Source organism: Phocoena phocoena, chromosome 9 (genome assembly GCF_963924675.1).
Source record: "Phocoena phocoena chromosome 9, mPhoPho1.1, whole genome shotgun sequence".
NCBI lineage: Eukaryota > Metazoa > Chordata > Mammalia > Artiodactyla > Phocoenidae > Phocoena > Phocoena phocoena.
Genome location: NC_089227.1, coordinates 90,410,829 through 90,435,828, shown reverse-complemented (window position 1 = coordinate 90,435,828; position 25,000 = coordinate 90,410,829). Strand labels below are relative to the sequence as shown.

Below are 25,000 nucleotides of genomic sequence, written 5' to 3'. Positions count from 1 at the left end.
TAGTTAATTTTTTTTTTTTTTTTGGTCGAGCAAGTGCAGTCTTGTTAGTATCATCACAATGATACATCCTGGGTATGCTGGAGGCAAACAACAACAGCAAACCCTGGACATTAGAAGACTGCATGTTGATGCAACTTCCAGCCTGCCATCAGGTGGGCGAGAAGACAACATCTCTGTCGGGATGGTTAATGCAGAGGGAGCAGTGTGGGCTACGCCCTGGTCAGTGGAGCAGACTGAAGCTACCATTGGTCCAAGATGAAGCGCTCAGCCTGCCCTGTGGCTAGCCAAGGCCAGTTCTGCTGCCAGCCTCATCTGATCAATTGGTAATTTCCAGAGTTCTGAAAAATAATGATTTTTGACAATTTAGCCAGTGTTCTCATTGCTTCTATGAAGGAGCGGTTTTTCAGAGGTTCTGATTCTGCCTTTTCCACTGTTGGCACAGGAATGGGAATGCAGAGTGTGAAGTATCTTTTGATACCTTTTTTGATAAGTAGAAGTTTTTAATTTTGATGATTTCCTGTTTGTCATCTTCTCCTTGTATGGCTAGAACTTTCTGTATCCTATCTAAAAAAAAAAAATCATTGTCTACTCCAAGGTCATATTTCTTTCTAGAAACTGAAGTAGTTTTACCTTCTAGGTTTGTATCTGTAATCCCTCTTAAAGCATTGTTTGTATACAGTGTGTGATAGGGATCAACTTAAATTTCTTTCCAGTATGAATAACCATTTTTTTCAATATCATTTGTTAAAACTTCTCTTTTCCCCATTGACATGTTTCAGTGCCGCTTTTGAAGTCATACATGTGTGGCTCTATTTCTGGAATCTTTATTCTTTTCCATTGATCTAATTGTCAATTCTTTCTTTGATGTCACATGCTCTTGATTTGTCTTTATAGTAAGTTTTAAATTGGGTAGAGCAAGTCCTTCAACTTTTTCTTCTTTTTCAAGATTTTGGACTACTTTATGTATTATTTTCATTTCTAATATATACATTTTAATATCAGCTGGGTTTTGACAGGAGTTGTGTTGAATCCATGTGTCATTTTGGGAAGATGTGACGTGTTAACATTATTGAGTCTTTCAATATGCAAATATTTATATATTTATTAACAACTTCTTTAATTTCTCTCAGTAAAGTTTTGTAGTTTTCAGTATAAGGTCTTACACATATTCTCTTAGATTTATACCTAATAGTTCACTTTTTCGAATGTCATTTTTGATGGTATTTTAAAATTTTCAGTTTGTAATTGCTTATGTATAGAAATACAGTTGATTTTTGTATATGGCTTCTGGACACTATGACTGCAAACTCACATGTTAATTCTGATAGATTACTTGGGATTTTACATGATTTTACACAATCATGCCATCTGCAGATTAAAAGTTTTACTTTTTCCTTCCCAATATATATATATTTTTTCCTAATTATTTTTCTCTTTTACTATACTGGCTAGGACTTCTAGTACAATGTTGAATAGAAGTGGTGAGACTAGACATATTTTGTTTCAGTATTAGGGGGGAAATGTTATGTATGTATGATGTTACTTATATATTTTTCAGACATACCTTTTATCAGATTGAAGACTTGTTTTCTCTTTCTAGCTTGTTGAAAGTTTTAGTCATAATTTCGTTTTTCATAAGTGGCCCTGCAGGATGCGCATGAAGCATGAGGATCTGGGTAGTGATGAGTCAGTTGCTAGGCGGGCAGGGAAAATGCAAAGAACATGTACACTTGCTGGCCAAGCTGGATGGGATGGACGGAAGCCATACAGTGATAATGTAGGTAAGTTGGGCTGAGGTGAAGACACCTGATTTCTATTCCCAGCTGTACCACCAACTAGCTATTTGACCTTAAATAAGGTACTTTGTCCTCTACCTTGGACCCAGAGATACAGCTGACAGCCAAGTTGATTTCAGAGAAAGTCTGGTAGAGTTGCAAATGTAGCTAAAAGATTTGAAAAATAAGAAATGTGAGAAGAGACTTATGAGCCTGGACTTCCTTTGTCTGCTAAAGAGAAGGCTGAGATGTCCGTTGATTTGTTACTGATCCTGGTTTACTGCACCAAGACAAACATTCACCAGCTCCCTAGTCTCTGGGTGCTTTGATGTCTCTTTTCTTCAATACCACATGTTCCTGGGTTCTTTAGCTTTATTGTAAGTCTCGAGATCAGGAATGTAAGTCTCGAGATCAGGGAGTGGTTTATTCCCTAACCTTACTTTTAAGTAATCCCTTTATGGAGGTCTCTTCATCTGAACCATCTGAGGTGAGTTCTCTTTTTTGCCAGGACCCTTCTCTCACTGATACAAGTGGAGAAGACACATGCTCTTGAGCCTCTCTGTAAACCTAGCCATCGTGCCTAGGGCTGGTCTCAAAGTAGGCAGTAGGTCTCTGCCTCTAACCCCACCCCCACCCCCACCCCATCTATATTTACAATATTCTGGATTGTAGCTTAGGAAAATTATTTTAACTACTTTGAATATCATTTGACTCCATTTCTTTGGATCATGACAGTTTTTGCATTTCCATGAGTCTCTTTAGAGACTGTACATACCCTTATGAGGGAAATATCCTAAACTGTTTTCAGTTGACAAAACTGTTGGGTTATCTGTTCAGTGGCATTACCAGTTGAACAAGATTGCGGTGGAAGCAGCAAAGGTGCCAGGGTGACGGGAAGTTGAAGGAGGTCGGGAAGTGTCCTAGCATGGAAATGGGGAGGGGGGCTGTAAAGACAAGCGTTTCCTGTTGCTAGTTTTACTGGGAACAACCCTCTGGAAATCTAAATTCTTTCCCCTAAATTCTGTGGATTCCCAAAGGGCTTATGTTCTTAAAGTTATTTCTGTTCGCAGGCTCATGCTTTTTCTAAATTTGTTCAATTTCGGATTATCTTTCTATCCCAGTAGACAGTCGATTCTATATTCATTGACCTAGATGTAAAATTCAGCCCCTTCTTCAGTTTTCACATTCATAAAACCTCACTGCGTTTAAGCCAGGAGTAGACTTCCCAGAAGATATAAGAGCGGGTAGGAAATACGGCAGAGGTAAAGGACGTACTTCCATGACAGCAATACAACTTCCAAGTGGACATTAGACTGTGTTCTTAAAATGTCCTTCTGCCCCCGCCCACCACACCAGAGCATTTCATGGGTCACTTCAAGCCACTGCATGCCCAGTCCTTGTACCATCTTGTCCATCCTTCCCTCCCTCTCCTACTTTGCCTTCCCTTCTCTTCCCTCCTTTTCCCTTTCAGAGGGAATGCAGATTGATGGAGCCTTTGGAACCAGACATCTGGGCTCCAGTCTTGGCCTCATTACTTCTGAGCTGTACGGCTTATATAAGTTCCTTAACCTTTCTAATGTCAGTTGTCCCATCAGTAAAATGGACATAATAAAATGACCCATTTCGTAAGTCTGTCAGGAGTATCAGAGGTGTTTAGTGGATGCCGTGGGTGGCTGCCACATGCCTTCTCAGGACCAAGGTGCTTATTTTTCCAGCTTCAAGGAGTATTGGCTGTTGATGGTTGCCAGGCATTGCCCCAGCATAAAAGAATCTCTTGCCTGTGTTATGCCCTTCCAGGGGGCTGCCCACAACCAAAGACTGGTTGATGTGGAGGTTCAAAATCTTGTCTCTGCCTGAAATTGGGACAACTCTGAAGGGCCATTCTGGCTCCAGAACTTTATGTGAGATCAGCTGAGGTTTCTGTTGTAATCACATCACAGTTCAGCTTCTTATTTTGCCAGACCTTCTGCCCTCGGTCCCCCCCACGCTGTCCAGTGAACTTGGTAACATCGGTTTCCAGCTTAAGAGAAAATGGTTAAAATAATGTCCGATGCATACTAGGTGCCCAATAGATTATTATTATTGTTGTCTGGAGAGTAAGATCATGTATTTTATGAGATTTTCCAGAATATTCCAGACATATGTGAAGCTGTACAACAAATTCTGATTAATAGTTTGACCCATGAATAGTGAGAATGAAATTATCCCCAATTTTGATGATGGAAAAAGGGGTCTTGTTTGATTTTTTAAATTGTTATTTTATTAGAGCATATTCTAATTAGCCTGCTCTAATAGAAGCAGCACCTTGTTTCTTAGTAACTGACTCTTACCCGATACTCTCGGGTGCTGTAATTTTGTTGTCTCTGTAGAGTTGATTAATTATCCACCACTGATAGAGGTGCTGGAAGTTTATATCCCCATAAAGTTAGAGGTTAACCTGTGAAAAGCGGACGTGTCACGATTTTATAGATCAAAGAAAAGTGAATGCCACAGGGGCTAAGGTCTTACTAACCTGCGGAAGGTTAGCTACTGCTACAGCAGATTCAGCGGTCTGTTTAGGCATTTCCTTTCTATAATAAAGAGTCAGTTTGTCATACACAATTTCTTATACACACTTTGATTTTGCATTTTTCTCCCCTGTTGGTTACCTCATTAATGAATTAAATAAAACTTTGTCGGATGCTCACCATTTGTGTGAGAATGTTGTTTTTGACAGTGGTTTTTCCATAAGGATGTGTTTCTGTTTAAGTATTATTAGTTTCTGAAGGGTAGAATTATGATAGGAAGGTACGCAAAGTTTCACGGGGGCAATTGGAAGAGAGAAGTCCACATTTTGAAGTTAGCCAAACCCTGTCATAGTAAATCCAAATTGTGGGCCTAGCTTTGAAATGTGTGTATTTGCTATGAAAGATGTCTATTTGCTGGGGTTGCCATAACAAAGTACCACATACTGAGTGTCTTACCAACAGAAATTTATTGTCTCACAGTTCTGGAGGCTGGAGGTTTAAGATCAAGGTGCTGGCCTGTGGGAGGGGCTTCTGAGGCTGTGAGGGAGAATCTGGTCCAGGCCTCTCTCCTCTAGCTACTGTGGTTTGCTGGCAATCCTTGACCTTCCTTGGCTTGTAGACACACCACCCTGATCTCTGCCTTTATTTTCACATGGCGTTCTCCTTATGTGTGTGTCTATCCAAATCTTCCCTTTCATAAGGACGCCAGTCATATTGGATTAGGGGCCCACTCTAAGGCCCTCATTTTAACTTGATTATCTCTGTAAAGACCTTATCGCCAAATAAGGTCACATTCTGGTATACTGGGGATTAGGACTTCATCAGATGAATTTTGGTGGGGGGAACACAATTCAACTCCAAACAGTTTGATTACTTCTCCATTCCCAAGGCTTACTTTTCCCCTCAACTGATACCTTAAGGAGAAGAATATCATTAGCTCCTGAGAGGATCCCAGTAAAAGAAATCTTGCCTCATTTAAAAATGAGGTTTCTTGCCACATCCCACGCCAACCCCATGCCAGCATTGCTTTAGGAATGTGCTGATAATGAATTAGGATTGGGAAATAAATCCCCACAGTGGGTTCACAAGTTCTCAGGGGCATTTAGCAGTCTGCTTTACAGATTAACCAAACAAAATGCTTTTTGGTATTGCGTTCATTTACATGAATATAATGAAATAATTCCAATGTCATTTGGATTTTGCATTTTTAAAAAATGTGTTGGTAAATTTGTCTGAGGGGAGAGTGTGGTGCCGCTTAATTTTGCTCTAGGCAGTTAGGCAAGTCGGGGAAGAAGAATGATTCCTCTGGCAACTGTGGAATTATTTACCGTGATTGGAGAAGGATCTCGTGTTTGAATAACCCCTTTGAACTGCCTGACACGTAATGGAGGCTTGTTAAATGTTTACTGAATGAAGAGTCCAGGGAACCTGGAATATTTGAGAGCAATTGAATAAAAAGCACATATTTATTCAGAGATTTCCCACATACCTAGCTTTGGGGCCAGCCAGTGTGTTTGAGAGAATAAGAATAACCGTGATTATCTATTGTGCTTGCCATGTGCCAGACATCCTGCACACGTTTAAAAAATGTGATCCTAGCTACTCTCTGAGTTGGATAGTATTATTCTTATTTGAAATAGAAGGAAACGGAGGCTAAGAGAGGTCAAGCAACTTGACTACGTAGCTGGTGATGGGTAAGGTAGGGTGTGTTCTCAACCTGTGCGATCTAATGCCTCCCAAATTGACCTCTCTCTAGAAGCTTACGTTCTTCTTGTGGAGGTAAGACACTTACAATTGAGGCAGCTACAAAATTAGGATCGTAAGAGGCTAATTGTATCATATGTCTCTCTTGCCATGTAAGTATGTGCTGTCACCATTTCATACAAGCGTGGGGCTGTGTAATGGTTAAGTATGTATAATCTGGAGTAAGATGCCTGGATTCAAATCTCACTTGGACCTCTTCCCATCTGTGTGATCTTGGACGCGTAGCTTAACCGTTTTGTGCTATAATTCTTTTAATTGTAAATTAGGGGATCATAAATGTACCTACCTCATTGTGAGGGATGCATAAGAAATGTAAAATGAAACAGTGCCTGGTGAAATGTATTTCCTGCTAGAGGCTTCACAAAACCAGCAATTTATATATGCTTTATTCATTTATGTATCCTAAACATCTAGAACAGTGCTTGGTATGAAATAGATGGTCAGTAGTAAGTACATTGTTGAATGAATAAATGTATTTCAGTATATAAATGCCAGGGCTTAGTCACATTAGCAGACAGAATGAAGTGGTCAGATGCTTGCACATCTATGTAGAACAGTGGTTCTATGTAGAACCATGGTTCTATGTAGTCCACGGTTCATGCTGGAAATACCTGGAAGGCCTTTAAATCGACTGATTCTCAAGCCCCACTGCAGGCAGAGGTTGAACACTGCTGTTGGAGAATCACTGTGAAAGTAACAGCTACAAATGTAGACTAATACAGGTAGAACATGTTGAAGAGTCAACGCCAGTGGTGATTTTCTGAATGACTTTTGACCCTTAGGAAACTAAAGCCAACCTTTGTTTCAATGATAATTATATTCCTGAAAACGTCAATATATGTTAAGATCGTCAAAAAATACTCTGTGTTCATATGTAAAATGAATTAAGATTTAGGCTCAAAAAATTACACAAGGTTTGTTCCTCTACATAAATCTATGGTGGGATGTTTGGAATTTGTGTGGGGCGTGAGACAATTTTTTATTGAGTAGACTCTCCTTAGCGTGGCAGGCAGCTTGTCTGGGTCAGCCTAGAAGCATTGTGGGCTGCTCTGAATATAGGCAAAGTCAGTGCCAATGAATCGGGGGGAAAACACCAACATGCACCATAAGTAAGACCTTGCTTGAGGTACTTGGGGAGTTAAACCAAGGTACAGCGTAACTTTTGAGGCAGCTGGTTCCTTTTCTAGAACAAGGAGATGAGTTCACCAATCTTTAAGGTGAAAGTTGCTTGTTTTAGGAGACTTCATGGCTTAGGGGACCTCCTGACTCGCTGGAGTGTCTCCTCCCAGCAGGTGGGGTCCTCATTCTATTCCCATAGGCAGCATCCCTGGCAGAGGGAGTTGGCAAGATGGAGATGGATTGATTACGGGAGCCACGTCAACCTGGAATAAGAGGAGAACCAAACTGAATTGAGGGAAATTTGCAAAATGGATAATTAGAGAGTATCCTGGCTAAATAACCACTTACTTCTGTGTTTTCCCATAAATGAAAAAAAGTTTCTCTTTATGAAGAGTACATGCTGCATGTTTCTTTTGATAAATACATTACCAAAATATTAACAGTATCATATGCCCTTTACAAATGTTGTAGCAAAAATTCCATTTTAATGTTGATCGCAAAGCCGTTTTGAGTTCTTTCAGGCTTCTCAACACTGGATTCTACCTCTCTTTGCCTTTATCTTTAAAGTGCTGCTTTGAGGGATTTCTGGCTCTCTCGGGAAAGAACTGAAATGCAAGGCCTGGGATATAATTCAAATCATCCTAATCAGATTTCTCAACCCTTGATCTAATCAGCAGGCTGTTTTGCTTAGCTTCTTGGTCAAGTTCACTCATTAACTCAGAAAGCATTCATTGAATATACGCTGTGTCTACCCCGGGCTAGAACATAATAAGATTAGTAGATGAATTGAGCCCTGTCCTTTAAGAGTTTATAGTCTTACTGAATGAAGTGAAGGTAATAATAGAATGTTATTTAAAATGTATGACGGCTTTCGTACTTTAAATATGTTCAAGGTCTCTCATGGCAGGTAATTGACATTAACTCTGACTTTGTGCACCTGAAACTCCGTTTTAGAACATTTTCTTTTAATGTCTATTTCACCGTTATTATTATGCTTCTCTTTTTCAAAGACTTTTTTTTTTTTTTGCCATTATAGTCATCCTCCGACAAAGTGTTGTAAAATTAATAGAAGGGATCATTGGCATTTCACGGTTTTACTGACTGTGGGTTCGGGAGGATTCTGAGCGGGAGGAGAGAACGAGAAGTTGACACCCCATTGATTTTTTTATTGGAACACATTGTAGCATAACCACCACTCCAACACGCATCGAATTCTACCAGACTTGTAAATGTCGTCTTTTGCAGCCAAGATGAATCCAAATAGAAAGATAACTTGTACTAATTTTATTTGAGGCCTGAGAAATAATGAAATTGCTTTCTTATTTTGGAACAAAATGTGTATACGTGTATGAATTATTGGGAGAAAAAGAGTTCTCTCCCACGGTTATTTAGAAGAATGGAAAGCTATGATCAGAAGTTACGTCCCACCCCCTGTAGTACCTCTATGTATTTTTCCTGTTCTCTTTCTTTTTTTTTTTTAACATCTTTATTGGAGTATAATTGCTTTACAATGGTGTGTTAGTTTCTGCTTTATAACAAAGTGGATCAGTTATACATATACATATGTTTCCATATCTCTTCCCTCTTTCGTCTCCCTCCCTCCCACCCTCCGTATCCCACCCCTCTAGGTGGTCACAAAGCACCGAGCTGATCTCCCTGTGCTATGCGGCTGCTTCCCACTAGCGATCTACCTTACGTTTGGTAGTGTATATATGTCCATGCCACTGCCTCACTTTGTCACAGCTTACCATTCCCCCTCCCCGTATCCTCAAGTCCATTCTCTAGTAGGTCTGTGTCTTTATTCCCGTCTTACCCCTAGGTTCTTCATGACCTTTTTTTTTTTCCTTAGATTCCATATATATGTGTTCTCTTTCTTATGTAATGTCCTTTCGTGAGGCCCATTTACAGTTACAAACTGGTAGCCACTTTGATGTTTCTTATTTATTTCCCCCCAATTAATGTTCCTATGTGTGGTAGATATACAATTTTCTTCTATTAATGTTACAAAAAACCAGCCTTAAATTTGCGTCCACAATGAGGAATAAATAATCAACAAAAGCCCTTACTTAATCATTTCTATTCACAGGCTGGGAGAGAGTATGATGTGACTGTAATTTCATTGCAGGGCTTATCCAGGGTTAAATGTTAGTATGTCTCTTATCTTATAACCACATTGCTCTTCTAGAGACACATATATCCCTTGCATCCTAATTGGATTCTTTGAGCAATTTGCTGGCAGTCCTCATTAGCAAGAGTAATCAGGTTTTGGTGGTCAGTCTCCAACTTCTGATGAGTTAAATTCATTTTTCCTGTGGTTTCTACCGTGACAACAGAATTTTATTTCCTCGCTTCTTTCTTTTTTCTGATCACAACTCTCTGTGGCTGTTCATGAAAAACTGAAGGATTTGTTTCTCTCATTCACCTAAGATTTAGGAATTCTTCAGCTGTTCTAAGGCTTTGTGCTCAGGCACCATTTGGTATTTTTTTTTTTTTGCTAGAACACTTAAATTTAGGTTGTGGTGTCTGTTAGGAAATCAAAAGTGAAACCTATAGATTCAGACTCCACAGAGATCTGGCTTTCTTGTGATAAAAACTGTGGCTCAGAATCACGGTACAGGATCCTTCAAAGCCAGAGAAAAGTACTAATGAAAAATGCTAAAGAAGTTCTTTGAACTCAGGTGGAGAAAAAAAGTGCCCGGGGGGTGAAGGCTCACCGTATAAGAATCTTCCCGTGTTCTTTCCTTTGGCTCAAGAAAATGGAATATACTTTGGAGTGAAGGGCCAAAATTGATGTTGTTAGTTATTTGCCTTGATGAAAGTGAGGGAAAAAAATATGGTGTCATCAGACTGTCTTCATTAAAGGCCTACATAGCCTGTGATGACTCTGTGGGATTATATAAAACAAGTACATTGCCTTGCTGCCCAGTACTGGGAGCTTCTGAATATAGGCTACTGGCAAGCTTGATATGATCACTTCCAACTACTGAAGGACCTATCCAGTGTTTCTGGGACTTCCTGTGTAGAGAAAGAGAGGAAAAAAGAAGAAGGAGAAGGAGGAGAAGAAGAATCTTCCAGTGTTCTTTCCTTATGGCTCAACAAAATGGAATATACATTGGACTGAGGGGCGGAAGAAGAAAGAGAAGGAGAAGAAGAAAGAAGAAGCGAAGGGGAAGGGGACGGGGAAGGGGAAGAAGGCCGGACACTTGCTGAACTCTCAGACACACTTGATCCTTGATTACTGGCTATACATCCTGGATTCTCTTCTGGGTTCTACCCAGACTTCCCTTGGGTTTTAGTTCTGCTGTTCATCTTGTTCACCTTTACAAATTGCATGAATGGGTGGAATTTGCAGAGATCAGTGAACAGTACAGGGAGATCATCTGTCTTCTAGAGTCCAACAAAGCTTGGATTCTGCTGGGTTGTGATGGGATTCACCATACATTTGGCCATCACTGCCTGCCTCTCCCCATCTCACTGTCTGTGTGTAGCCTTGTTCCTCTGTATGAGCATCTGGGCCTCCCTGGGGACTTGGTGCTTCTGCAGGTGTAGTGTCGGAGATGGCAGGTTCTTACTGCAGTGTGCACATCCTGTGAGACAGGCTGCAGAGAGCTAATGCACGTAAAGTAGGTAATGAAGTGGCTGGTGCTTTCCTTCGGGCTCCCCCCCCACCACCTGATAGGCCTGGGGTAGTTAGTGGCCCCTGTCTTGCTCTGTCAACCTAAATAAAGAAGTAAACTAAAGCACGCTCAAATGACCAGAAATTGAGTTTATATGGGAATAGCAGTGCAATGTGGGGCACGCAAACTATAGTAAGCTATGGGCGAATCTGCTGACAGTTTTGTTCTTATGGTCAAAGAGAGCAAAGAAGGGAGAGTCCAGCCAGAATCCAAGCAAGTTCATTGGTTTGAGGATGGGGAGGGATTCTTGGCAAATGTTCATTGTTTGAGGGATAAGTTTCTGTCTCCTGTAAATCAGGCATTTACTGGAAATCAATCTCTTAGTTCTTATGTTTCGTTTGCCTGAGGGCACATGTGTGAGACTCTCCATTTCATATCCTCTGGTTCCGTTTTAGATTAAAATCTTTTTGCACTCCCGTAGAGCAGCGTGAAGACTTTAGCGACAGAAGGAAGCACCTGGGAAGCATGTGTAAGCGCAGATCCCTGCCCCCCACACCCCACTCAGACACTCGGGACTCAGAGCTGCAGCATCACAAAGGCCCGCCTGATTCTAGTTCAGGTCATTCTCAGAGCACATGTGGACCCTCCCGGAGAGGAACGCTTCTCTCCCGTCCAGGGAGCCACTTAGTTAATCCACAAATCAGCACTCCCGTTTAAACTTGAGACCACTGTCTGACTTTTTTTTTTTTTTTTTTTTTTGTGCTACGCGGGCCTCTCACTATTGTGGCCTCTCCCATTGCGGAGCACAGTCTCCGGATGCGCAGGCTCAGCGGCCATGGCTCACGGGCCCAGCCGCTCCGCGGCATGTGGGATCTTCCCGGACCGGGGCACGAACCCGTGTCCCCTGCATCGGCAGGCGGACTCTCAACCACTGCGCCACCAGGGAAGCCCTGTCGACATTTTTGATGGAGCTCTTCAGAAATTGGGCTTCTGTTATTCCTGATGGTACCACAAGCTCTCCGTGGGTGATCCCCGCTTTCTTCCTTTATCTTGCTGTCCTCACTTTCTCCACTAGGCTCTTATCTCCTCCCTTCCCCTTGCTCAGCAACAGTCATGTTTGCTTTGCTAAAGCAGCTCCTCTGATTTCTTACCTTTGCAGACCAGTGTCAGGCCTGACTTTCTCAACCTCCCCTGATTCATTCGCTCCTTTCTGACCCAAATTCTGTTACGTTACACTCAACAAACCTAAAATCCAACCAATGTGTTTTGGATTTTTCTTACCACGGACCTTGGTAAGATATTGGTCTTTCAGCGTGTGCGATTTCTAGGATGCAAATCGGTCTTTTCCCATTTAGGACCTCAGGCCATGTGTAGAATTCCTCTGCAAGGGTAAGGGAGGATGTTCTTGAGATCCATAAGACTGAATTTGGGGCGGGAGCCAGCTTGGAGAGCTCTTTGATGGGAAATGGAGGAATTTCAGTCGAAAACCTCATGAGCCTGCTTTTCTTGCTTAGTCTCAGGTAGCTTTAAAATTGTCTAAGATTTGGGACCACCCCAGCCTTAGGTCCTTTTCTGTAAACACAGAGACCTGCATTCCGCCCTCTGCCCTGAATAGGGGCTTACATTTTAATTTCTGGTCCTGAAGCGATATCACCCTAAGGTGGTCCCCTCAGTCTCCCTGTCTTTTGAGACCTGCCACCCTCTGCCTTCACCATACGCTTTAGAGAGATATATTCCAGTACATTTGCAAAGGTCTTCACATGTGGGAGACTAATTCAGGCATTGTTTCTACCCCACGGGAACTGTTTAGCTCTGTATTACCTTCTGATGTTGGTTTTCCTTTGTGTTTCTTCTTGCTGCAGGAAAGCAATCTCCCGGGCGGGCCTGCAGCACCTGGCCCCTGCACATCCCCTCAGCATTCCTGTGGCAAACGGGCCAGCGAAGGAGCCCAGAGCGACTCTGGACTGGACTGTAGGTGTCGGCTGTCTCATCCTCACGATTCCTGTAGCTACCAACGAGACTTAATCATTTTCAATATTGTTCACTGATCCGTCTCTGGGTATCTAAGCCCTGGCTCCATTTCCAGATTCCTAAGAACATAGCTCCTTTATATGAAGTCAGACGTATTGAAAACTAAAATAAAAACTTCATGAATCCTTTGAAGCACTATTGCCTGGGTTTGCAGCTGTGAGATAAAAAGTACCTCTGTACACATGCTTTATTGGTCCCTGCCAAGTTGATGATGAATAGAGTTTACTCTTAGCTACATCACAAAGTCCAAGTTTGATTTCCTTAGCTCAAGCTGCTTTTTCTTTTTTGGTCCTTTTTTTTCTTTTTCTTGTTTTTATTCTTTTCCTGCGAGAGGATGACCTCACTTTACATTCCAGGCACTCCATGTTCTCCTGTTTGCTAGACTTCCTCCCCTAACCCAAAGGTAGATGGGTCTCATATCAGCGGGGTGGGTATATTAGCTGTTTTTTTTTAAAAAAAATTATTTTATTAAAGTATACTTGATTTACAGTGTCATGTTAATTTCTACTGTACAGCAAAGTGATTCAGTTATACATATATATACATTCTTTATCATATTCTTTTCCATTATGGCTTATCACAGAATATTGAATATAGTTCCCTGCACTATACAGTAGGAACTTGTTATTTATCCATTCTATATATAAAAGTTTGCGTCTGCTGTATATTAGCTGATTTTAATGTTTTACCCGAAAGACATGTACAAAAACTGTTAACCTTGAAGAGTGCCGTGCGAATTTCTTCTACTGAGAGTCTTCGGTGAGTCAAGTTCTTGGCTGAAGACACTTTTAACTGTGGACTGAAAGGCCTTGTCCCTTTCTGAAGGAATGTAAGGAACCGTATGAAGCTAGAGGAGGGCTGCTCTGAGATTCTGCCAGTCTGGTCTTAATGATGAATCTTGTTTAGCATTTCTGGTTGAGTTGAACAGAGGGAATAATCCGTGTTCTTTTCCTCCCATAAGAAAGACTATGGCAGGGTGGGGGGAAGGAGAGGAATTTTTAAACTCAATTTTATTTTTAGCACATAGGCTATGATTTAATGTCCTTTAATACTATAATATTTCTCCCTCTTTCCCAAGAACGCACTTACTAACATCCTTATTTTATACTCTGGACACATACCAATGTATGCGGTGTATGAAGTACCTGGCAAAAGACCGAATTTAATTGGAATGCAACTTCTTCCTTGATGGAGTCCAAGAGTGCTCCAGTAGCGCCTGTGTATGTTGAGTTGGTGTTCAGGAAGACTGTTCCTCTCCTCGAATTTCCCTTTATTCCAGGACAGTTATTTAATAAACTCTTAAACCATAAGAGAGTGTAGAATATATTTACAGTAGTGCTTACACAATTAAAAAAGAATTAAATATATAAACAAGCAGGTAAATGAAATAAAAAAGGGATATGCATGGGCCAATGATGAGAGTGTGTTACAGGGACCCAAAAAAGTTAGTTTAATATCCCTGGTGTTCCAAATCCTCTGCCAAAGTAGTGGGATCCTATCTGAGATGCAAGATTCTAACGAGAGAGAGTTTATATCATTTAGATAGAAACATCCATTAAATCATTTCTCTGCCCCTTTTGTGACATTAGTCAAGTCACTTGATTTCTTTCCGCCTCAGGGTCCTCATCGGTAGAGGGGGACAGTGGTGACCCCTCCCTAAGGGGGACTTCAGGGCTGTTGTTAAGATCAAATGGGGGCAATGAGTGTGAAAGTCCTTTGTAAACGGTACAGCCGGCAGGTTTTCTATTCAGAAATAAAGTAATTGACGAATTGGTTGATTGGTCACCATTTGTTGAGTACCTGCTTTGTTCTAGAACCTGTGTTAGTTCCTTAGGATTCTGAGGTGATGAAGATATGGTTTCTGTCTTCAAGAAGCTTAGAATGCCATGGGCAGAAGGGACATTGACAGCTAAGATACAGGGCAGCAACAGCTAGAGTAGAGGGGTACAGAGAGCATCGCTGGGGTTGTGAGGAAGGACGCCTCCATCCCCATTTGATGTTGGAAAGAGTTACCAGAAAATGCTCTTAGAAAGAATTTTCCTTCCTGAGCCAAAGATTGACTAGAAGGTATTATTTTTCTGATTCCTGTAGAGAGGTATATACTCTAACATTTCATCACAGTGGTATTTTTGGCTAGTGGTGGGTGAACTGCAGTACACAGTTCAGGAAGAGCAAGTAGGAAGTACGGCCGGGGTGCGTAGCTGATCCTTAATCCTTCAGCCCCTTTGATTATGGCTACCCTGTCTTGGTGGCCTGATGAATTATCATGGCGGCAGGAAACACTTTGGGGATGTTTAACAGTGGAGGTAAAATGGAAAGCCTTCTCTGAAGACACTCCATCTCAGGGCTTATTTAGAGATCTGATGTAGAAGGAGTTGTAAGATGTGACTCAGAAAAAAACCACCTGTAATTGTGGGCTAATATTGCTGTTAGCAAACAGAAGCCAGCCCGATACTTCCTTAAGACAATCATGTAAAAGATTTTTCTCAGAAGAGAGGAAGAAGCAGATTGCTAAAAACATTTCAATGACTTTTTTTTTTTTGCTGAGACTTGCCCTTGTTTCTAAATTTTGGGCTTTTCCTAACCTAAGTGCTTTACACCAAGTTCATTTATGTTACTTTGCCTGCTTGTTCAAGAAGCTAAACCAGGGTTTTCTTTGTTCTGTTTAAACTATAAGACTAGTCCTCTGGCTTGACCTACTACCATTCTCTTTATTCTACTCCCTTGTCTGCTTCTCTACAAAAAAGCAGCGTGACCACTGCTCTCCTTCTATCAGCCCACTTTTCTGGACTAAATGCATTAAAATGATCAATCTTTAAAACAATTTTTTTTAAAATTTTTGGCTGTGTTGGGTCTTGGTTGCTGCACGCGGGATTTCTCTAGTTGCGACGAGCGGGGGCTACTCTTCGTTGCGGTGCGCGGGCTTCTCACTGCGGTGGCTTCTTGTGGCAGAGCACAGGCTCTAGGTGCGCGGACTTCAGTAATTGTGGCACCACGGGCTCAGTAGTTGTGGCTCGCGGGCTCTAGAGCACAGGCTCATTAGTTGTGGCGCACAGGCTTAGTTGCTCCACGGCATGTGGGATCTTCCAGGACCAGGGCTCGAGCCCGTGTCCCCTGCATTGGCAGGCGGGTTCTTAACCACTGTGCCACCAGGGAAGCCCAACTCTTTTTAAATTTCCTTCCTAATCTAGTGCATTGTTTTAAGACTTAAAGCACACACAGTTTTTGATCTTCCCATTCCTCCCAATGGTATCCTCTCTTCCCTTTCATGGTGACAACCTACAGGGGCTCTCCCTTTGACACCATGCCATGAACGTCAGCCAAGCCAGTTTTGGGGAAAACAAGCTAAATTGCTAGAAAGGAAGGGAGTAATGCTCAAAAAGGAAAAATAGTCTCATCTCCTGGGCTGGAATCCAAGCTTCCAGTTTAGAGCGAGTTAGCCCACTTCGAAGTGAGTCTGTTGCACAGATAATGTGTGTCTTTTCTTAAATGTCACATGCCTCCCATGCAACGGAGACTTAATTTGGACGTGGAGATTTCTTCCCTGTTTTTAGCGTTAGAGCAGAGAACATGGGATGTGGATCTTCACTCTGTGTCCTCTGTTCTGTAATTTGCTTTTGCCCATCACACTGCCTAAACAACTCTCAAAGCAATGGTAGAAAAGCCACCAAGATCTTTCTTAAAAAGCATGTTGGTTTTCAACATAGCATCCTTGATTTCAATTCATTTTTGCCTTCCTCGTTGGAAAATTTCCTCCAAGGCTGAGGGCTGTGGAAAACAGAGCCTCTACAGAAACAAACCCACATCCTAAATCCAGACCACCTTTCCTTCCCTCTGGTTGACGATGCTAAGAAAAGGAGTGCTTCCTTCTGGGCAGGTAAAACAGCACAGTGGGTTCACTGCCTCACTGTTTGGTTCAGAGACAAGATTAGGGAAGCAGAGTCTTCATGGGGGATTGGTTTAAATGGGGTTATGAAACTAGGTCATTTTATCTTTGGAAACCTTGAATGAAAAGGCAGGAGGAGGCAGGTGTGTGTGTGTGTGTATGTGTGTGTGTGTATCTGTATGCACATGTGCGTGCTCTCATTTTAGTCTTGTTTCAGATGGCAGGTCCAAGCAGACCTGTGCCTTCCTTACAAGCTCTTGGCCTTTGCTTTTTAACTTCAGGTTTGGGTGTCATCACCAGTAATGACTCACACCCCGATATCTTTGTCCACTTCCATCCTCATTTCAAAAAACATTGTCCATTTAATTAAGATATCAGATTGCTAAGCAGAGCAGGAGGAGATAACCGACTATAAATTAGTAAAGGTCCTGACCTGGTCAGCCATGTTAATAGTGGGACATATCTAGCATGTTTTCATGTACCCTCACTAATCTTTTATTTTCTAAAATTGTGAGAATTTTAAATTAAATCACATTGGCTGCTGGGAGAAATCATAGACTCTTACAACTTCACAGGTCGGTGAGAAGTACCTAGGTCTAATCTTTTCCCTCTTAGTAAGTGATTATCTAAACTAACACTATTGAACAGAAATATATGTGAGCCATAAACAAAGCCTAACTTTTAGTGGCCACATTAAAAAGTGAAAAGACATAGGTAAAATTAAGTTTAATATTATATTTTGTTTAACCAAATATATAAAAATATTGCTGTTTCAACACATAATCAATATGGTTCACATTCTTTATGTATATATGATGAATATATGATATATATATGAACCATCAATATATGGTTCACATTCTTTTTTCAGACTAAGTCAGTCTTCAAAATCTGCTGTGAATTTTACACTGACAGCACATCTCAATTAGTGCTAATCACATTTCAAGCGCTCCATTGCCATATGCTTACTGGACAACATATCTAAACCATCTGAGACAGATTTCACCTATTATTACCTTGAAGATTTTTAGAGGGAGACAGTCCAGATTTTGTTTCCCTTTCTGAATTTGTAAGGATATTTACATTTGATACATATTTATGATTGTCTTTTTGTTTCAAAACATTTTTTACAAGCAAACTTCTTCATTTTGTGTAGATTATTTGCTTCTGGTGTCGGTGTACTCTATCTGTAAGTGTCATTCAGTCTATAACACACCCTCTCCACAACTTGTGTCTTTTTACCTATAACTATTTATTACTAGGACTTCAGGTAGAACTTGAGAACAAGAAATCCTATCTGTATCTACATAGGTGGGTCTCTGCTCTTAGGTAGCTAGATCTATCTATAGATAGGTTGATCTATATAAATCTATGTATATCTACAGAGACTTGTTTCAACACTCACTAATACAGAAGAAATGTTATCTTCATTTTGAAACGGAACTATTTTTTCTGTCTGGCACAGACGGATACTCTGAGTTATATACTGTTTGAGATGGGATTTCAAGATGAATGTGTAAAGAAGAGAGAAAGAGGTACCTGGGTGTGGAGAATGGAATAAATAAAAAAACATGGCACAGAAAAGGAAAACATGACTATATTTAGAGAAGAGTGACAAAAGAATAGAATGTGTGAAGGTGAATAAGAAAGACAGATTGGTACCATTAATGGAAGGTCTAGTACGTGGGATTCAGTTTAGATTTTGTTTTATAAATAATAGGGATTTTTTTTTTTTTAGCCTCCTAAGCAAGAGAGAGGCATAATCACAGCTGTGTTTTAAGGGAGTTAATTTTACAGCAGTGTGAAATATCAGAGAGAATGTCAGAAGTAGAATTCAGAGCAGAAGAAACCAGGACTCGGAGATTAGACATGCTGTTCAGTGTATGGTAAGTAACTTGGGGGTAAATGTAGACAATGAAGGGAAATGCAGACAAAGCTGTGAGCAAAGAGAAGAGGCCTATGTTAGCTGGGGTGGGCTAGGCTGCAATAAATAAAACCATCATGTAATGGCTCATACAAGAGAACTTTATTTCTCACTCGTGTAACAGACCAGGACTGTTTCAGGTTGGGTGGTGGGTGAGCTCTGTTCCACATAGTTGTTCAGTGACCTGGACTGACAGTTGCTCTTACAGCGTCATTAGAAGCCTTCTAAAATCATCCCAAAGGCCAACTTCCCAGGTATCCAGTGTGGGAAAAGGGAGGGAGGTTTTAATGGGCCAAGTCTGAAAATAGTACATGTCACCCCTGCTCATGTGCCATTGGTTAGAACTGGGCCACATGGCCCCATCCGATCACAAGCGAATCTGGGTAACAAGGTCTAGCTGTGTGTTCAGGAAGAAGAGAAAAATGATTTTGGTGAATGGCTAGCAGTCTTGACTACAAAGACCCAGGAGAGAAATAGATGTTGCATAATACCAACATCTATGGATTAGGAAGGAAGAAGGAAAACTGGAGACTAACCACAATGATAATAATAAGAACTATACTGAGGGAATCCCCTGGTGGTGCAGTGGTCAAGAATCCACCTGCCAATGCAGGGGACACGGGTTCGAGCCCTGGTCCGGGAAGATCCCACATGCCGTGGAGCAACTAAGCCCGTGCGCTGCGACTACTGAGCCCACGTGCCACAACTACTGAAGCCCGCGTGCCTAGAGCCCGTGCTCTGCAACAAGAGACTCCATCGCAATGAGAAGCCCGCGCACCGCAACGAAGAGTAGCCCCCGCTCACCGTGACTAGAGAAAGCCTGCATGCAGCAACAAAGACCCAATGCAGCCAAAAATAAATGAATGAATTTTTTAAAAAAGAACAATATTAACACCTATTAACTTCTCATTGTGGGCAAGGCATTGAACGTTATTCATTTTCACATTTATACATCATTGTGATCTTGTGAGGGAAGTACAATTATTACAATTTTAGTGGTGAGTAAACTGAGGTCTAGGGAAGTTAGAGAGACCCTAGGTCATAGAGCTAGTAGGTAGCAAGTCTATCTGACTCCAAAGCTCATGTTTATTACTCTTGAACTGGATAAGGATTTATCAGAAGTGTAAGAAGAAAACCACAACAGTTTATTTTTCTATTCATGTGTGAATGCCACCCAGCTGAATTCAGGAGTTCCCAAGATCATACCCACTTGCAGGTTCCGGAATCCCCAAGACCACACTCATGTTCGATCGTTCATCAGAAGGACTCATAGAATTTACTGAAAGCTGCTGTACTCACATTTATGGCCTATTATAGTGAAAGGATACAGGCTCAAACCAGCCAAGGAAAGAGGTGCATGGTGCACAGTCCAGGAAATTTCTACACAAGGAGCTTCCAGTTGTCCTCTCCCGGTGGATTTATGACAGAGATAACTTCTCCCAGCAACCATGGTGCAACTATACATATGGCACATTGCCAACCAAGGAAGCTCATCTGAAATTTGGTACCCAGAGTTTTAGTCGGCGCTTGGTCATGTAGACACAGTTAACCACCTGCATGGTTGACTTTAGCCCCTAGCCCCTCTGGAGGATGAGCTGATATATGCCTCACCATAAGTCACTGCTATTTTAGAATATTTGGCATGGCCCAAAGTCCCCATGTAAACAAAGATACTCTTATCAGGCAAGACATTCCAGGCACTTAGAGAGATTACCTTCCTATAGTTGAGGGCAAAGGCCAGACCTCTCTTTGCGTAAGGTTACTTCCTTCTGATGTGTCAGACAAGACAGATGTACAGGAAAAGGATGAGGCATGGGGAAAATGTAGTCTAAGAAAACGTATGTTTCATGTTTTCCTTGCATGACTGTTTTTTTCTTGCATGCCTCTGTTTCTTTCATGATTTTGAAAGACCGTCGTGTCTCTTAGGCATCCATGTTTACTTCTCACAGTTTGTGACTCCAAACTTACGGACAGATTAAAAAAAAAATTATCCTTTCTACTCCTTGGAATTGCATATAACAAGAATGTGATTCATTCACTGATTCTTAATCTCATCTTTTCAGTTCCCCAAATTTATTTATCACCTACTATTTGCCAGGTGCTAAGTTAAGTGCTGGACGTTTAATGTCCATATGAAGCTTAGAATCTAGCATAAGAGCGAAACATGAATCAAATAATCATGCCAATGAATGATGGGAGGGAAACATGGTTTTATGAGAGTAACTAACAAAATGACTTCGATTTGGGGGTCAGTGATGGCTTCTTTGAGAAAATAACACTTGATCTGGTAACCAAAAGGTAAATAGAAATTACCCACGTAAGTCAGAATGAAGAAGAATAGGAAGTTTGGATACAGTAAACAGAATATGTGGTCAACAGTCTTTGATGTGGGGACATTTGAACAGAGATCTAAATGAAATGAGAAATGCACAGTGCAGGTGTCTCGTGTAAGGAATTTTTAGTCAAGGGAGCAGCAAATTCAATGGACCTGAGATGAGAGCTTCCTTAGTCTGCTTGGGAAATACGAGACCAGTGTAATGGCAGGTCAGCGACTGAGAGGGAGAGAGAGAGAAGATGAGGTAGCTGGGCAGGGAAACGAGATTGCCGAGAGACAGGAGAGGAAGTCAGAGAGGCTCCCAGGGACGAGGTAAGTGAGGACTTTGCACTCTTCCGAGTACATAGATAGCCATTGAAGAGTTATGAGCAGATGAGCGGTTTGATTGATTAGGTTTACTTTTTCTGTTGTTGTTTGTTTGGCTGTGTTGGGTCTTCGTTGCTGGGCGCGGGCTTTCTCTAGTTGTGGCGAGCGGGGGCTGCTCTTCGTTGCGGTGCGCCGGCTTCTCTTGTTGCGGAGCACGGGCTCTAGGCGCATGGGCTTCAGTAGCTGCGGCGCATGGGCTCAGTAGTTGTGGCTCGTGGTCTCCAGAGCCCAGACGCAGTAGTTGTGGCGCACGGGCTTAGTTGCTCCACGGAATGTGGGATCTTCCTGGATCAGAGATGGAACCCGTGTCCCCTGCACTGGCAGGTGGATTCTTAACCACGGCGCCACCAGGGAAGTCCCTGATTAGATTTACATTTTAAGGTAATTATTTTGGTTGCTCTGTGGAGAACTGACCATGGGGAGACAAGAGTAGAGCAGAGACACCAGTTAGGAGTCTATTGGGAATATTCCAAGCCAGAGACGATGGAGGATTGGGTGGTAACAGTAGATGTGGTGAGAATTAATTGGGTTTCATACACATTTTGAAACCAGAGTCAGTAATATTATTTCTTGAACCCAATTCCATCAGGCTTTCTTCCTTCTCATCCTGCTGTTGGTACTTTTGTCAAGGTCATCAGTGACTTCACATGTTCACGTGGTGAAATCCAATGGCCAATTCTTCAGCTTTTGACACAGACCTTCTAGGTGCACTTTCTTCCTGGAAACGTTGTACTCTTTTTTGTTTTCCTTGTACCCCAGTGGCCACTCCATCCCAGTCCCCTTTGCTGGATCTTTCCTATATCCCCAAACTCTAAGTTTTGGAATGTTCCACAGCTCAGTACTCAGAGCTTAGGTTTTTGCATTCAGTTCTCATGGCTTTAGATGCCATCAATTAACGGTTGCCTCCCAAATTATTCATACGGTACATACCTCTTCTTTGAACTTCAGACTCATAAAAATTGCCCTCTCAACATCTCCACTTGAAGGTCTAATAAGCATCTCAGAATTTTACATCCTCAACACTGAACTCATTGCACTGATCGTTTCATAATGTATAAAACTATAGAATCACTGTGTTGTACACCTGAAACTGATATATTGAATGTTAATTATAACTCAATGGAAAATAAAATAAAACAAAAACCTGAACTCGGCTTACTCCCTAAATCTGCTCTTACTGTAATCTTCTCCCTGAATTTCAGTAAGTGGTATTTCCATTCTTACAGCTGCAGATATTTGCTAAAAACTTCAGACTAGTTAAAGCACACTGTCTGGGGATGGGCTCGTAGCCAGGTGTTCTTCAAAACCCATCAGGTCATTGTAATGAGCGATTAAGTTTGAGAACGAGTGTGCTCGAGCCACTGTGGCAGGAAGCCCCCACCTTTTTCTTTCCCTCTTCTCTTACTAATGTCGGGCTTTCTAATCAGATCCCCACTCAGGAGTGAGGTTAGCTCATGCTTGCAGTCCTGCCGTGCCTGAATCCTTGTCAGCAAGCTTCTGAGTGCTCGTAGAGGGTCTCCAGTGTGCAGGGGCAATCGGCTTGGCCCAGTGTGGATGAAGCCCGCCAGCCCAGTGAGTTTCTGATGTCTTGCAAGTCTCTGACTCCCTGGGCTTACTTGCTCCCGCCCACCTTACTTGGCCTACCGGGACTTAATTTTGGGCCTGCCTAGATTGGTATTATCAAGGATTTTTGACCTTCTCCCCACTGCAACATTTTATACTTCACTTTTTAAAAGAGTTGGTGGGATTTTTGCTGTAGTACGTTTCTGGAGTATTTGCTGCTCTAATTATGTGTTTAGTTTCCATGTTCTCTGGTAGATTTTACTGTACACTAACCCAGTGCCTGGCACCAGGTGTGTGGAATGTTTATTGAATGAATTAGAGAATCAAAGAATGAAAAGAGATTTAATTCTATAAATGGTTATAAGTTAAATCTGGACGATAAGTTCCCAGTAGTAGAATATTTTAGTTTGTGGAGCTGGCTTTCTTTAGGATACCTGGCAAAGAAATGCCTTTTAATTAACTAATTTATTTTTTATCTTGTTCTCATCCATCATGATCTGAAGACTTTTAGGGTTCCAAACCTACAGCTATTCTCTGTTTGCCACTGGAGGTATGTGAATATTTTTAGAAGTAGGGAAATCATTCAATTTGAAGAATTTAGAATTGGACGAAGGCCCTATTGAGCTGGTAAAATGTTTGAATTAGTAATTTATTATGCTTTGACTACACAGCGACTTAAAACTAAGTTATAAGAAGCTCCTGGTTTAGAAGTATAATTTATCCATTACTGATATAAATGTATTTTCAAGCAGCCTTTAAAGTACTTTAATACTGCTCTCCTCCTTAGCTAATTTGCTAAGGAGAGTCGACTTTTAATAGAATTTTGGCCTCAATTGTCATGAACTCTGCAGTGGGCCTGGATGAATAAGGCCTTATAGATTGAATACCTTGAGGGTTTTTTGCCCCTCGTTTGTTACATATTTCAAAGATGACCACATCCATGGGTAAACGCATCTTTGGACTTAACATATTAATTAATTATTGCTCACAGTTTTTCCAAATACCTTTTTCCGTTTCTAGAATTTTGGTAGGACCAATTTCAGCGGTATTTTCAGGGGTAAAATGAGAAGCGTTTAGACAATTTGGGTTCACTAACTGTCTTGCATCCAAAATCTAAATTTGAGATCTGCCCCCCTCCACCCTGTCCCTTTATGCCTGAAAAGAAAACTGAAGTCAGGTGGGTCTTTTCCTTCCAGGAAAATGCCGTGAATGGAGAGCACCTGTGGCTGGAGACCAACGTCTCGGGAGACCTGTGCTACCTGGGGGAGGAGAACTGCCAAGTCAGATTTGCAGTGAGTGTGCGCCCGGGACCCCTGTGCTCTGGCCTTCCTGGGGGGAGCCTTGCGGGTAGTTGAGTCTGAAGGCAGCGGGGATCACCGCGCCTGAATTTCCAAGGAAAGCTTTGAAAGAGCCTGTCCCTGTGAGGCAGTTGACAGTTTATCAAGTTAGCATGGCTTTTAAGGGGTCAGTTGAATGGTTTTAGGTTTTTTCTTGATTCTGCAGGTCGAACCTTGGGATAATGTGCTACTTTGTGATGATAACCAGTGTTGGTTTTTGTTAGTGTGTTTGGGGGTGGGGGAGAGGGTGAGTGTGCATGACGGCGATGCTTGCACACGGAGCCGTGTCCTGTGGAGAGGGACCTGTGGGTGGAGGAAGGGTCTCTGTGGGAGAAGGCTCTCCTTCGTAGGGGAGCGTGTGTGGTGGACGACATTACTGGTGGGTGAAGGTAGAGATGGGTGCAAACACCGGTCTGGTGGTGGGTGTAGGCTCACAAATAATTCAGACTAGGCTCCAGATGAGAAAATTCTAGAAACTATATAAGTGATCAACAGTCAACTCCATCAGAGCATAGCTTTCTAAAAGTTGCTTTGTCCGTATTTGGAACAACGTTTAAATGTTAAATCTTCTTTGTGTTCCATGAAAAGAGCATGGTTGCCAGGCTGTAAGTTGGGAGGAACTAAATTTTAGTATTGAGAAAGTGAACTTAAAATTTTTGTGTAGTTAAAAATTATGGTTCAAAAAGAGAGTAATGGGGGCTTCCCTGGTGGCGCAGTGGTTGAGAGTCCTCCTGCTGATGTAGGGGACAGGGGTTCGTGCCCCGGTCCGGGAAGAT

At 41.8% G+C, this 25,000-nt stretch overlaps 1 protein-coding gene across 2 annotated transcripts in view; it reads left to right on the top strand.

Annotated features, from left to right (window-relative positions):
* Positions 1-25,000, top strand: part of DGKI (diacylglycerol kinase iota) — a 461,776-nt gene that overhangs the window by 154,443 nt on the left and 282,333 nt on the right. For both annotated transcript variants that reach the window (XM_065884368.1, XM_065884366.1), the window contains exons 2-3: positions 12,645-12,753; positions 24,084-24,179. In XM_065884368.1, coding sequence (XP_065740440.1) covers positions 12,645-12,753; positions 24,084-24,179 — 205 coding nt within the window. The remainder of the gene's footprint in view (positions 1-12,644; positions 12,754-24,083; positions 24,180-25,000) is intronic.